This window comes from Saccostrea echinata, unplaced genomic scaffold (genome assembly GCF_033153115.1).
Source record: "Saccostrea echinata isolate AGI-Se365-2 ecotype Australia unplaced genomic scaffold, CSIRO_AGI_Sech_v1 ptg000010l, whole genome shotgun sequence".
Lineage (NCBI taxonomy): Eukaryota > Metazoa > Mollusca > Bivalvia > Ostreida > Ostreidae > Saccostrea > Saccostrea echinata.
The window spans coordinates 3,082,760-3,099,555 of NW_026889759.1; the positions used below are offsets into that span (position 1 = coordinate 3,082,760).

General features: G+C 32.5%; 1 protein-coding gene across 1 annotated transcript; it reads left to right on the forward strand.

Annotated features, from left to right (window-relative positions):
• The first annotated feature begins 209 nt into the window (after positions 1-209).
• Positions 210-14,522, forward strand: LOC133184156 (acyl-protein thioesterase 1-like). Its single transcript, XM_061319052.1, has 8 exons — positions 210-339; positions 2,142-2,173; positions 8,717-8,782; positions 10,575-10,622; positions 10,733-10,803; positions 11,053-11,228; positions 12,523-12,690; positions 13,086-14,522. Exons 1-8 carry the CDS (start codon positions 268-270, stop codon positions 13,128-13,130), a joined length of 678 nt encoding a protein of 225 aa, XP_061175036.1. The 5' UTR covers positions 210-267; the 3' UTR covers positions 13,131-14,522.
• Positions 14,523-16,796: the final 2,274 nt, after the last annotated feature.

The following is a 16,796-nucleotide window of genomic DNA, read 5'->3' on the forward strand; positions in this document are numbered from 1 at the left end:
CGCAAAAATTCTTAGGAAGTAAATTTCAATGGACATAAAATACAACGTAATTATGTATATTTTCAAGTTTAGTCAGTGTTATATATTACGGAAAAAATATGCACATCTAAAGCAAAAAAGATACAGTTTATCACTACAGCTTACCCATATCGTTTTTTAATGTTTTTATTCTTAAATATTTGTGCATGCGCACATTATTTACATATTCCACATCCGGTGAAAGAAGGTTTTACCGTCTATTCATCAAAGTAAATATCTGGGCAGTGTATGGGAAATAGTGCATCACAAGACATGCCACCACCGGTCACTGTAGCTGCTCAGGCGAGACATACCGCCACCGTGAGTTCACGTTTTCTTGTCATGTTTATTCAATGAAAATCGGTAGCAGTATTGAATGTCCTTAGGCTTACGTATCTACTATTTACATGTTCTATACATGTATATAGCCCCTGTGCGACACTTGAAACGGGTCACGTGTATTGAAGAGTAGTTAACCGTTTAGAGCCTTTTTTTAAAATAATTTTTTAATTTACTGAAATCAGTGTGCCTTTGAAAAGATTTTTTCAGTACGCAGCTTGTGTTACAATCTGACAATGTTTCATAAGCCTACAAATGTATTTTATAAATGACATCTTCATTTAAAGTTATAAAGAAATGAATGAACATGATCGAATCTTCGAATGTGCTCATGATGAATCCATTAAAGTATTAAATGCAATTTTTTGTAGTATTGAAATTTGCTGGAAACACATGAGAATTAAATCGCATATAATTATTAACCATGGCTTTTAATATTGATTGACATAATGAAACATTTTGTAATAAATAACAGAGGTTTGCAACTCTGCCATTTATAAGTTTATTTGCTAAATTATGTGATGGCCAATTTACTGGTAATCAGGTTGGGAGCAATCGCCTAAATGGGACATAATATCCCAAATGAGACATAAATTTACAGTGCAAAAATTGGAAGATTTTTCATTTACTTCTAGTAAATATTATAAATCCACATCAAAATACTTAAAATACTGTAAAATACACTGTTTGGGAGATTGATCCCCTGATCAGAAGATTTTAAACTTCTTGGAAATCAATCTCTTAAATTGTAGGGTGGATAGAAAAACTTCCTTGCCTAAAGTTATTGCATTCAATTTATATTCATGTGGATTTATCATATATATTTAAAGCCAAAATATTTTTTTGCACTGAAAATTTATATCCCATTTTGGATATATTATATCCCAAACAGGCTATTATAATTTATATCCCATTGATGCGATTGGTCACAACCTGTTAATTGCTTTTACATTTCAATCTAAAGTATTAATATTAAATAAATTGTATATTTATATATAGATGTATGCTTTTTAAAGTTTAGAAACTGTACAATAATAGAAAACTATGCAAATTTAAGAATTCAATATGTTCAAAAGTTGATGAAATTCATAGATAGGGCTGACAGTGGGCCACGTACCTGTTGGTTATTTCAAATTCCTCATTTTTATTATATTAAATTTAAACATATTCAAAAGTTTTGCTGAAATGTATTGCTTTTATTGTATTATAAACATGAAAAAAGAGACACTTGATCTGTTTAACATGTTTAAATTACACAAATCTATAAAATTATCAAGGATACAGATGTAAAACTTTTATTGAAAAAATTATATTTCTGAAAGTTTCTTTGTAAGGCATAGAGCAATTATGTAACATTAATTCTGTCAAATACAATAAAATCTGCAATGCATGTATGTTTCAACAAACCATATGAAGCCACCTTATGACTATATTAAGCTGCATATATATATTTATTCCATGTAGATTTTAAGTTGGAAGAGTACACACATTATCATAGTACATGTGCACATTATTTAGAATAGGATATCACATTTTGTCAAGGTGATAGGGAAGTGTGATAATTGACATCAGCTAAGTTTCATTTATCATTTTAATTCTTATATATTTTAAAGTCTGAATGTAAAACATGTTACATTTTTACTGAGTATTTGAGTGGAGCACACATTATACACTTACACAATTCAATACAATCCACCGAAGGCATTGAAAACTGTGCATATATGCTTCCTAAGTGTTTTAATTAGACTTATTCTTAATTAATCTTTATATATATTTTTTTTCAGTTAATATTCCTGCATGGCCTTGGAGATACAGGGTAAGGCATGATATATATTATATATAAATACAGTACATGTAGTATTTTAAAAATATCTTGATCAGAATATTGATATATATATATTTTACAGTACATATGCATAGTTGTATATGGCTAATTTTAAGTATTCTCAATTGTTAAAATAAGAACTGTTGATTCTTTAGTTTACACTTATATAATATTGTGATGTCAAATCACAAGATTATAAATTTGCAATTAGACTGTTTGTCTAGCGTTTTTACATGTATTTCAGCAACATAAAAATAAAAGCGAGTAATTTTATTTCGTGAGTGGTGCTTCTCACAAAATTAGGCTGCAATTTATTCCTCACATTTATTAAAGAATCTACAGCAGTCTTCAAAAGGACATAATCTATTACTTACCGTTAGAAATTGAACCCATTGCAAAAATTATACACATGTAACATGTCAACAAAGCATTGATGAAAAGTTACATAAAACTCTAATGATTTAGAGAAAATTTTTCATACTTTCATAAATTGAATGACTAACTTGAAGATCCTTAGATGTTTATCCAATTCTGTCTAGAAATGTCAGTAATTAACTCATGTGTCAATGTAAATTTCATAGAGATTTGAACACTGCTATGACTCATGTATGCTGCTACCATATCATTCTATGTGCAATGGATTCTTTGTAATAAGAAGTCCAGGGGGAAGTGGCAATTACTGAGGAAGATGTAGTAAGACAAGGAATTGCCATTATACTCCAGTTTTGATGGCCACTGTAATGTATATGGCCTGTGATACACATTGTAATTACAAGTATTGATTTAATTCTGGTAGCTTTATTGCCTTGACCACCATTGTCCAATACCATTTCATAGAATCTTCTCAACCAGTGCTCTCATCACTATTACTAGTACACTGAATAGAGCCATAAGTTCCCACTGTTAATGGGCACAATATGTGATCAGGTTATAAATTCCCTTCTCTACAAAATGATACAATTAAACCAAAAAGCAGTAAAACACGTGTACATAACAGGTGAAATAGGTCCATGGAAAGAAGAAATTCCTATCTTTCACAACCATTACTCTTTAAAATTTTATTTCAGAGTTACCTCCTTGTAGAATTCTTTGACCAAAATGTTGGAAATTTCGGGTATATATTGTGTTCAATATTAAACCAGCTAGTCTACACATTTTTTTTTTACATCAAAATTTGTTTCTGTATATTTTTTAATGATTTCTTGCATTTCTGGCCTTGTGATTGGGTTGCTAGCTATTTTAATAGATTTTTAATGAAATACTTTAAAATTTGGAAGGTATATATGTATTTATGCCCACTGTTTTGGGATTCTTTTCCTTACGTTTTGTAGAAGCAAACCCTTAAACTAGTCTAAATGATTTAGAATCTTAATACCTCTGATTTTCTTGAAATGTAACTTAATTAAGAACAATTTAATTGAATTCCAACAAAGAATGCCATTTTGAAGAATTAAGGAAGCCATTTTCAAATATTTACATTTGCTCTGGTTTTTTTTTTTTAAATAAACCAACTATGAAATTGATTTGAATAGCATTTTCATATGTACTCACAGGTAGAAATATACACAGAGAAACTCTTGCAAAAGTGATGTATCAATGTGGCAACAGACATTAATAAAAATATAATGATATAGGGTAGTGATAAATTCAAACCTTAAGTGTATTTTTACTGCTTTTAACATGTAAAATGTAAATATGGGGATTATTTTTTAGTTTGATATGCGTTATTGGTGTGTAAATCACACAGACCTGCAAATATATATTCATATTTTCAAGTCTGTGTGATTTACACTAATAGCCAAGGCTTTTAATATATTTCACACAATATTTCGAGACCAAGGAGGCTATCTTACAACATCCGCAAGAACACAAACTTTATTTCTGTTCTACTAATAGTTATTAATACAAATGATCGTTTCCTCTATAGAGAAATGAATTAGGTCACCATGTCGCGATCAGGCTGTTCTATGTAACACCAGAGGGTCAACTTGTTTGTTTACTTGTCAATTGTAATGGAATGTAGATGATTTGAGCTCTTGTTGGATTAAAAAATATCTTCTAATCATTTATAAATTTGTTTGTAACATATATTGACTAATTTTTATTATGCCCCCGGATCGAAAGATCCCGGGGGTATATTGTTTTTGTCCTGTCTGTCTAGTTGTCTGTTTATCTGTTTGTCTGTTTGTCCGTTTGTCTGTTTGTCCGTTTGTCTGTTTGTCTGTCTGTCTGTTGTCAACTTTAACCTTGCCCATAACTTTTGATTGGTTGGAGCTATGACTTTCATATTTCACATGTGTATTCCTTGTGACAAGACCTTTCTTTGGGTACCATCATATTTGACCTTTTGACCTTGACCTTGGAGTTTGACCCACTTTTGCAAAATTTTATGAGACTTTAACCTTGGCCATAACTTCTGAACAGTTGGTGCTTGGGGTTTCAAACTTCACATGTGTATTCTTTGTGACAAGGCCTTCCTTTGGATACCAACAACTTTGACCTTTTGACCTTGACCTTGGAGTTTGACCTACTTTTGAAAAACTTTAACCTTGGCCATAACTTTTGAACAGTTGGTGCTTAGGGTTTCAAACTTCACATGTGTATTCCTTGTGACAAGACCTTCCTCTGGATATCAACCACTTTGACCCTTTGACCTTGACCTAGGAGTTTGACCTACTTTTGAAAAACTTTAACCTTGGCCATAACTTTTGAATGGTTGGAGCTAGGGCTTCCATACTTCACATATGTAATCCTTGCGACAAGACCTTCCTTTGGATACCAACCACCACTTTGACCTTTTGACCTTGACCTATGAGTTTGACCTACTTTTGAAAAACTTTAACCTTGGCCATAACTTTTGAATGGTTGATGCTAGAGCTTTCATACTTCACATATATATTCCTTGTGACAAGACCTTCCTTTGGATACCAACCACTTTGACCCTTTGACCTTGACCTAGGAGTTTGACCTACTTTTGAAAAACTTTAACCTTAGCCATAACTTTTGAATGGTTGGTGCTAGGGCTTTCATACTTCACATATGTAATCCTTGTGACAAGATCTTCCTTTGGATACCAACCACTTTGACCTTGACCTTGACGTTTGACTTTTATTTAAAAAACTTTAACCTTGGCCATAACTTTTGAACAGTTGTATCTAGGTCTTTCAAATTTCACAGGTGTATTCCGCGAGACAAGACCTTTCTTTGGGTATCAAAATTTTTTATCTATTGGCCTGGATTTTGACTTGCATTTGAAGAAACTTTAACCTTCGCCATAAGCTGCCATATGGGGGCATCAGTGTTTCACAAACACATCTTGTTATGTTTATAAAATAGCAAAATCAGATGTCGATTTTTAGCTCACCTGAGCTGAAAGCTCATAAGGTTTTCTGATAACATTTTGTGTGTCGTACTTTTCACATTTTTGTCTTCTTCTCAAGAACCACAGGGCCAATTTCAACCAAACTTGGTCTCAAAGAATCCTTGGGTGAAGGGGTTTCAAGTTTGTTCAAATGAAGGGCCACGCTCTCTTTCAAGGGGAGGTAATCAAGAATGAAAGAAATATTCTCCTGTATTGTTTTATCAGTAAAATCACAGAGTGTACTAAATGATTTTGGAAGGTACATGGATCAGTCCCCTTTAGCTATAAAAATAGTCTGAAATATTTATCAGCTTTTTATGCCCCACCATGAATATGGCCGGAGCATATAATGTTTATTCATGTCCGTCTTCCTTCCTTCCGTCTGTCCTTCCGTCACACTCTGCGTTTAGCTCTGTTCAAAGCTCAGTTTCAAAGAAACTATCCAAGATATTTTTATCAAACTTCATATGCTGATAGATATTGATGAGAGCTATGCAACTGCATCAACATTTTTTGACCTTGAACTTTCCTTTGACCTTGACCTCACTTTTCTTAAATTAGTGTTTAGCTCAGTTTTAAAGATACAATTCAAGATAGTGTAATCAAACTTCATATGTTGATATATACTGATGTAAGTTATTCAACTGCATCAACATTTTTTGACCTTGACCTTTCTTTTGACTTTGACCTCACTTTTCTTAAATTAGTGTTTAGCTCAGTTTTAAAGATACCATTCAAGATAGTGTAATCAAACTTCATATGTTGATACATACTGATGTAAGCTATTCAACTGCAACAACATTTTTTGACATTGACCTTTCTTTTGACCTTGACCTCACTTTTCTTAAATTAGTGTTTAGCTCAGTTTTAATGAAACCATTCAAGATATTTCTAACAAACTTCATATGCTGATACATACTGATGAGAGCTATCTAACTGCATCAGTATTTTTTACCTTGACCTTTCCTTTGACCTTGACCTCACTTTTCTTAAATTTGTGTCAAACTTCATATGCTGATACATACTGATGAAAGCTATTCAACTGCATCAATATTTTTTCACCTTGACCTTTCCTTTGACCTTGACCTCACTTTTCTCAATTTGTGTTAAAATGCTTCATTACTAATATACCCTTGGCGGGGCATTCATGTCCTATGGACATATTTCTAGTTTAGGAATACACAACATTAAGACTGCAGAAGTCAACACATCAGTATGGTCTAAATAAGTATTACATTCTAAACATGCTAAAGTTATATATTCATTTCACCTGTACATGTTTGATATGTGTTTCTGATCTGATAATCTGTCGATGATGTTTGTGATTTATTGGTCAGGAGAATAATGTCCATAGCATTTCTTTGATCTTGGCAACAACTATGGTAGAATCATTAATAATTTTTATTTCAGTAGTGTTAATTATAACTTTCAAAAGCTGTTTGAACTAAAAATTAAAGCAAAATTTGAAGCTCAGTTTTCTGTGTGAAGTTCATCAAAGTGAAAGTTGATCAAAGTGGCATGTGATTATTACTATTAGAAAATTCAATGATGTGTGTTCAAGGACTCAGATAGCAAACTTTCTAACATATAGTATAGCCTCAATGTTTAGGGATGATAACAGTTATTTTGAAAGTAATAAGATATTTATAAAGGAAGATTAATCTTATGAAGTCTATAAATAATGAGTTTTAGCATAATGAGATGACGAAAACTGGGAACATCCTCATTATCCGGGATGACTGATTACAAATAACCACTGGTATGTAAGAGGCTTAATAGCTAGAAATAATCAATGTGGATATTACAAGTATACAGTATACATGTAGATGATGAAAAATTTTCTAAAGTTAATAAGGACATGTCACATCTGTTCCTATGATTTTTTATACCTTGCACCTGCTGTATTGACAAGAGAAAGTTATGACAGATGTGCAAATGATGGAATTCTAAATGTCAATCTCTTTGTTTATTAATCAGTAATGCTGCTAGATTAAAAAATAGAATGAAACAAAGTGTAATTTTTTACATCATAAAAAATGTACAGAAGTTCATCTATGCTCTTGTAATGCAGATGATCATTAGGGTCATTAGGGTCATGGCTTATTTAATTTTTCCAACAAAATTGATTATTATACCTTTCAAAATTGTTTTCTATTTAAATCTATATTTATTAGTCTAATATTTCCAATGTTTTTACTGAGTGTCCATAAAAATATGATGTTGGACTACTCAGTTAGATGTCCAACCGGATGATGGACCGTTATGATATTTTGTACGTTACACATAATTTGAATTTGAACAGCTTAGATGGGATTGTCCAAGTCTAATTTGCATTTGTTAGTGTTCAACAATTAAGGAATTGAGTTTATCATTGTAAACGTGAAAGCCAGCACAAAATTTTTATAGAAAACAATTTTAAAAGGTAAAACAAAACATTTATTTACTGGGTTCTTGGGCAGAATACGTTTTGCCAAACCAGGTTTCAACCTAGCAGCCTCAGGCAAACAAAATTGTATAATGTTCCAAGATCTTGCATTACACTGGTCTATCATCACATTATTGTCTCAATCATTCTAATAGTGATATTTGGTACTTAGGCATCATCTAATAAGAAACAGTTCCTAAAACTAACTATCCCAATTATAACTATACAGTAAAAGCACGTTTATGGCAAAAGTTCCAGGGATGAAGACTGGTCACGGTAGCCTAGTGGTAGGGTGTTCGCTTTGTGATCGGAAGACTGGGGTTCAATTCTCGCTCACCACGCAGTGTCAAACCTGCGCCAAGCGCCCAGCATTAGAAGTGAAAGTCACAGGTCTTTCAGATATGACCTTAAAAACCGAGGTCCTGTGTCACGGCAGGTGTTGGCACGATAAAGAACCCTCATTGCTCAATGGCCCTGAGTGCCAAGTATAGGTCTCAATTTGAATCCCTTCACGGGCATATTGTGATGTCTTTATATGAGTGAAAAATTCTCGAATGAGATGTTCAACAACACACAATCAATCAATCCAGGGATGAACAATTTTGATTTATTATAAACATAAGTCATCATATCCCATAAGTTAATTCATATTGATAAGTTTTGTAATTACAGGGAATGAAAATAACTTTTTTCAGTTGTAGAATCAATCAATATTGTACTTATTCTGAAATTTCATTTCTTTTTCAAGTCATGGGTGGGCAGACTGCTTCAGAAGCATGAAACTACAGCATATAAAATGTGTGTGTCCAAATGCGTAAGTATTGATTTTGATTTTATGAGTTTGCCTATTAATTTATTTTACATGATTTCCTTATACTAATAGCTAGGCCAAAGTTTTTTAACTGGTGCCTATAGTCAGTTTCATTTTGGAAAATGAGTTTGTACATTCCCCAGTATAGTGTGTTTTAGTTGTATATATATGTCATGGAAACTGAAATTGAGTTTATGGTATACAAATGTAGGTGTGATTATGGATCTTTATGAACAATTTTACTTTGAAATGGTGACCAGCTGTGAATTTTGCATTGGTGAAGTTAAAAGTATCTCCTTCCTGATGAGATGAAATGAAAATAAATCATTGATTTAATTATTCCATATCCATGTATTTAAACTTGAGTATATAAAGCCAGCATATAATGATTTTTCTTGAAGATTTTATTTTAAATAGCTGAGCATCTAAATTAACCATATTGGAGTTTTCATTATTAATAATTACACGTATTCCATTGACAAATATTGACAAGATTGGCACACAGAACACAAAGTTTCTTTTCATGTTGTCGGGAAGCTGAACAAAGTACATGATAATTTAGCATGGCTTTTAGTTTATTGATAGTCTACATATTGTGATAAACAAATTATTGCAATGAAAGTAAAAGTGCATACAGGAGTGTCATAGGCCTATACCAAAGGTCGCCATACACCTGGTGTTGTTAATATACATATTTCACAATTTTTTCATATAAACTCATAAAGTACATGTATGCTGTATTACCCCAAACACTTTTAGGCCTCAACATATCTGGGGTAGTTGCCCATTTCACAAAATTGTTTTCATGTAAACCCATTTATAAATAATTATTCAACAAAGACATCATGAATAATTGTTATTTATTTCAATCTTTATTACATTGTTTTCAATTGTTTTATTTTTACTCTTCTTTTAATTTTAATATATTATACATAAAGCCAAGACCGCTTCTTCACAATGACACCTGCTTTTTAAAAATCAAAATATTAAAGCAGCAAAACCTCTGTCAGACAATAGATGTTTCTTGCATCCTATATTTTTAGTACAAAGTACATTCACTTTATTGCCACATTTACATATTCTGTCATGTTGAGGTATAAGCTTCAATCAGGAGAGGTAAAATGGTAAACGAATGTTTCCAAATTATTCAATATTTACAAAAACACTTGTTCTCAAGTAAATGAACATTCTTTCCTTATTGCAGCTGTTCAGATCAATTTGATAGCTTTATTCCCAGTTCATTATATATAAGCTTAAAATACAGTGAATCAAATTTTAAAATTGATGTTTAAAACCTGTCTTTATATAGAATTCTATGACCTGGATTAAATTACATTGTTTTTGGTTGAAAAGAATATTTTTTCCTTCTGAAAGAGAATAATGTTTTCAAAAAATCAAAGGTATTATTTTAAAACAGAATGAAATCATTATTCATCTGTTATAAGTAATGCTGCTAGATTTTGTTTATTTAATACATGTACGGGTATTTGAAAAAAAAAAGACTTCGAGATTCCAGAATGTACCAGAACTCATCAAAATTGTACCAATTTATTTTTAAAAAATTTGGCATTTAGGAGAGATATCCCTCCAGACCCTACATGTACCTCCACCCCCCACTTCCCATCCCCTTTTCTCCCAGAAACATGGTGAGTGCCTCAATCACTGGCACATGAATATTGAAACAGTTCAAACCATGGAAGTACTAATGAATGCATGAATCTATGTACATGTAATGAGTTTGAAGTGTTTTTTTTTCTTTTTGATTTATATGAATGTGTTATTTTTTACATTACAGACCAATTAATTCAGTCACATTAAATGCTGGAATGAAAATGCCATCATGGTAAGATCAACATCATCAGATCAAAGAATTGTGTAATATTGTATCCTCTGATTAAAGGTGAATATAACCTTACACTAAATGTGAATGTAGCTAGAAATATTTCACTGTAGGTTTGATATAATTGGCTTGGGTCCAGATAGTCCAGAAGATGAGGAAGGGATAAAGGCCTCCTCAGAAATTTGTAAGTAACTATTTATCTGGGAAATCTTTTATTAGTGAATTTTTCAAATATTGTCTTACAATTGTAATGAATAAACCTGTCTGGAATGATTTTAAAAAGAGATTATGGTAAATACATGTACTGTTTAAGTTACTACCAGTATGCATTATGACATATCAGTTAAATACATGTACTGCCAAAATCACCAGTATTTTACAAGTATGATGTCCAAGTAGATGTGATTTTTCTCCACATTGTTCATTCATTCAGTAAGGAAACTAATAGAAGAAGAAGAAAAGGCAGGTATTCCAGCTAACCGGATTGTGATTGGTGGTTTCTCCCAGGGAGGGTCCGTGGCCCTACACCAAGCACTGAGCACTGACAAAAAACTGGCAGGAATTCTGGCCTTTAGCACATGGCTGCCTATGCACAGAAAATTAGATCAGGTAACCACTTGTACTTCAGAAATGTGCAAGGGCCGTTTAGAAAATTTATAGACACAGGCATTTGTGAGATGCATGAAAAAGACATCACATTATGCTTTGCATTTTTTCAGATAGCATTCACCACTCTCTTTTTGATGTAACTGTAAATCTAAAATTAATTTTGAAAAAAAAGTTCATTACATGTATCTGGTACTGTAAAGGGTTATCAAAATATAAGAATCATTTAACTTTTATGAAGTTTACTAGTAGCATCATCCAAGCTTTAGCAGGGGCTGACAAATAGATTTTTTAGGCACTTGTCCAAGGGCAAGTGTATGGTGAAAATTCACTTGCCCTACCTGAATTTTTGCTTGCCCAACCATAAACTAATACTGTTGTAACGATCCCTCCCCCACTTTTCATGTGTTATGATGTGTTGAATATCAAGCATTTATACATAAATGTTATACTGGAAATAGTGCCAGTTTATATCCGTTCGTATCAGTAGTTGTACTGATTTTTGTCTTTTGTCCCAAGGGTTGAGACTTGTCAATTTTACACACTGTCACTCATTTTCTCTGTTGAACTACCTCAATAAATTATAAACTTTATTTAGCGACTTGGTTTTTATTCCTAGCATTTGCGGGAGTGTTTGACATCTGAAGCGTTACACTGTATTTATATATATTTCAAAAAAATAGAAAGAAAATACTGAGTAGAACATGCAATCCCCTGAGCCCAAAATGAAATCTATGACTTAAATATTTATTTTATTATTTAAGTCACTTGGCCATGGGCAAGTGGTTGATAAAATTTCACTTGCCCTCTCCTAAAATTCACTAGCCCTGGGGGTCGGGCAATGGGATTTGTCATCCCTTGCTTTAGTCACTATTTCAAAACAAACATTGACCCATATCTTATATGCTGATCAACAATGTATTGTCTATGTTTTACTGATGTATTGAAAGCAAATTTTATTAACTATTCTACTACAGTTATTGCAAAGATCAAAGAAATGCCATTGTTCTCCAATAAACCACGTCATCAATGAATTCAATGTCATCTTATAAAATTGTCTCCAATTCTACACTGGTTCATGATGGAGAAAATAGTTGTTTCAAATCGTAGTTGGTTTACAGCATGTAAATAAAAAATGCATTGACAATTATATATTTTGAGACTGTAATTTTTTCCTGTAAGAAATATTATCCCATATTCCATGTTTGTGTAAAAATTTCATTCTTTATACAGGTCAAGAAGTCCGATAATGTTCCATGTTTCTGTAAAAATTTCATTCTGTATATTTTTTTAACAGGTGAAGAAGTCCAATAACATAAAAGATATGGCGATATTCCAAGCTCACGGTACAGAGGATCCACTTGTACCTTTCCAGTGGGGAGAAATCACATCCAAGGTTCTGGCATCCATGTGTGACAATTATTCCTTTCACAAATATCCTATGGCTCACACTTCTTGTCCAGAGGTATGAACGGAATGAAAATACTAATGCATTAAATCCATAAAAACAAAGGACTATGTGCAGTAATAGCCTTTATCTGCTCTCAAAATAAGACCTTCAATTGATAGACAAATATATAATTATGCTTTAACCATGGCAGCATTTATAGACTTCAGATCTTTAAATGTGTTCATCAATATGGTTTCATTACTGGTAGTTAAATTTAAAAATATTTCAAGAAAATGATCTTGAATTCGAAATTTGACAGAAAATGGGGTTTTTACTTCCAAGTTTTTGATTTGGAAACATCTAGCCCAGACTTTTTCCAAGTCTTCAGCAAAACACTTTAAAGCTTCTAAGTATGTAGAATTCCTATTCTAAAACATACTACACTAATTCCTTGTATTATTTTTTTTTAGGAACTGGCAGATGCAAAGAAATTCCTAGAAACAATTCTATCCTGATTACCACTAGTCAAATTATTGGTTGGTTGTTGAGGCTAAAATGTAAAATGAGTGACATATTTATAGTTCTAGATGTTGAGAGACTTTGCACAGATAGTAATACCTCAAGTGCTACAGACCATTGTGCAATAACTCGTTGAGTAACAAAGTGTGCTAGTGACACTTGCTGATATTCTGTGCTGATATCAGTGTGCAGACTTTTTGATATAAGTTTTTTTTTTCAAATTATCCTGTCATAATTATGCATGCAGAACTTTTTCCTACTTGTGTGTTGAGTTATTTCTTTCATTACAGAAACATTTCTGTGTAAAAGGAATGTTTGATAAAGAATCTCTCTGCTAAGGAGATGGTTAATGAAAAAAAAAAGAATTCTTTCTTCAAATGGTAATAAAGAATCGCCAGGAACGGTTAATTTGTCTTGCTCTTTCGGCAATTCATTAAATACTGTGTATCGTTTATTTTTCCATAGTTCTGGATTTGGGAGGTTAACTTATTTTTATATGCATGGTTTTACTGTAGCCATCTGTTATAAACGCATGTGACTGTATGCATTCACCATATAATCGCAAGTAGCATTCATTTAAGCAAGACTTTTTAAAATTGTTCATGAATATTTGTATTGATTAATTTGATTATTTTTGTCCATCGATTTAAATTTGCACAATTTTTTCGTATCAATTTACAGTACTAGTAATTGGTACTTTAGTTACAATGAATTTAGTATTAATATTTTTAATGTGCTGATTCAGATGATTTCAAAATCATTTCCTTTAGTAAACATCATATTTATTTTAATCAGAGTTTATAAAAAGATTACAGCAAAAATATCTGTCAAAAGTGTTAAAGAAGTTTTTCATATTACAGATTTATATTTACATGTATATGTACAATGTATTTGAACTATGGGCTTATTATCACAAATTGTTGAAGCAAAATATCAAAATCTTGTGAAGACAAGCTGTATTGAAAACTATGAGAGGACAACATTCTTGATAAAAGTGTATAGTCCTTGATTAATGTTTATGTGCCAGTATATGTTTATTTTAAAAATATTTTTCTGGTGTGTCAGAACAAAGAAGTGTAGTAAATACACTGCTGTTTATGCTTTCTTATAATGCATCTTTAAAATTGTGGTTAGAGATGAACAATACTAACGGTATCAATATATACAAAGTTGGATCTCAATACCATATCATTCTTGACTTACTTGTGATACTTTTTTTTTGCTCATTAGAAACCTCTTTTTTGTTTTCTTTTCAAAAATGGCATCTTCTATTGTTGAAAATCAAGTTAAGATTCGATATTCCTTTGTTAAAACATGCAATATGTAAACATGGAAGTTTAGGCATGTGAAGTAGTAAGGAAAGAAAGAATAAAGAAAATATATGGCTGGATCAGGAATCAAACCTGGTACCCCTGTATCAAATACTAGTCGAATGCTCTTACAACTGAGCTACCCAGGCCAATATCCACGGTCCTTATAGCCCAAACTACCACATTCCTCCCTCCTTAAACAGTCTTCATGCAACCTCGAAGACACACAATACAAGTTCGCATTGCCAGGATTTATTAATTTACATATAACTTGACCCCCACACTGGTTTCCAAATGTAGTAGGAAAGGAGGAATGAATTAAAAAAATGTATGACTGGACTTGAAATCGAATCCAGGACGACCCCTACTAGTAAACTTCATATCACTAGTTAAGTCTTCTGACCATTGAGCTATTCGGGTCAATATCCACGACTCATATACATGTAGCCCAATCTACTACACATGGTAATTTAATGAACAAAACTAAAAAGAACTTGCAGAGGAAATAGCTTCTTATTATCAAGTCCTCCATAGTGTATTATTATGTATGCCTTCTAAATATGAAGTAGCATTGCAGAAAAAAACTACATGTATTACACTTTCTGTTTTCCCATTGATGCCCTGAAATTAACAGCACAGAAAATTTCAGATGTTTATACCCATGATTTCTTTCTCTATCCTTGTTTCAAACTGCTAATATGCATTTACTGGTTTCTCTCATAATCATGTGTTTTAAAAATACCTGTAAAAATATATCTATTTGGCACATTTGGTTTGAAAAAAAAATAATCTACTAAATCCTTCTGTTTAAATAAGAGAAAATAAGTTAATTAGTTCTGACTAGATTATACATGTATATCTACAATATACTGTCACATTGTTTTGAAAGAATGAAATAAAATATCAAGAAAATACTCTGTATTTAAAGCATTTATTTTCTTTTCTCTTCAGATTGATTAATTCCATTATAGAAAGATTGCTGTATGTTTCTATAATAAAATGCTATTTGCATACAAGGAACAAGGAGTAGCTACATGTACATGCAATCCATGCTAAATGTTGAAGTTCAGACTTCATATGCATAACTCTATGAAACTATATTGGGGGGGGGGGGGGTAGTAAAATGTTCAATTTGATTTCAGTACCTCACACATAGTGTGACATGAGATGCAGAAGTGGAAACTTAAATGTTATAAGGGAAAGACAACTGATTCACTCTGACATATTCCTGCTATTCAAGATATTGGTTTTTAAGATGCTTATTCTTTCAACTGTATTATCATAACAAAGTGTAAAGCTGTACCCCATCACTTTGATCAAAATCACTTTTGTTACCAATTTGACTTTTTCAAATGGCTACTTGCGGAGGGATGTGACCATCAAAATTAATGCAACCTTAAATCTTTTTTAGCTCACCTGAGCTGAAAGCTCAAGTGAGCTTCTCTGATCACCCGTTGTCCGTCGTCCGTCCGTCTGTCTGTCCGTCTGTAAACTTTTCACATTTTCGACTTCTTCTCAAGAACCACTGGGCCAATTTTAACCAAACTTGGTACAAAGCAACCTTGGGTGAAGGGGAGTTTAAATTTTTAAAATGAAGGGCCAAGTCCCCATCAAAGGGGAGATAATCAAGAAAATACAAAAATTGGATGGGGTCATTAAAAAATCTTCTTCTCAAGAACCACTGGGCCAGAAAAGCTGAAACTTATCTGGAAGAATCCTAAGGTAGTGTAGATTCTAAATTGTTCAAAACATGACCCCTGGGGGCAGGGCGGGGCCACAATAGGAAATCCAAGTTTTACATTGAAATATGTAGTAAAAATCTTTTAAAATCTTCTTCTCAAGAACCACTGGGCCAGAAAAGCTGAAACTTACTTGCAAGCATGCTGGGGAAGTGTAGATTCTAAATTGTTCAAATCATGACCCCCAGGGATAGGGCGGGGCCACAATAGGGAATCCAAGTTTTACATTGAAATATATAGGAAAAATCTTTTAAAATCTTCTTCTCAAGAACCACTGGGCCTGAAAAGCTGAAACTTATGTGGAAGCATGCTGGGGAAGTGTAGATTCTAAATTATTCAAATCATGACCCCCGAGGGTAGGGCGGGGCCATAATAGGGAATCCAAGTTTTACATTGAAATATATAGGAAAAATCTTTAAAAATCTTCTTCTCAAGAACCACTGGGCCTGAAAAGCTGAAACTTATGTGGAAGCATCCTGGGGTAGTGTAGATTCTAAATTGTTCAAATCATAACCCCCGGGGGTAGGGCGGGGCCATAATAGGGAATCCAAGTTTTACATTGAAATATATAGGAAAAATCTTTAAAAATCTTCTTCTCAAGAACCACTGGGCC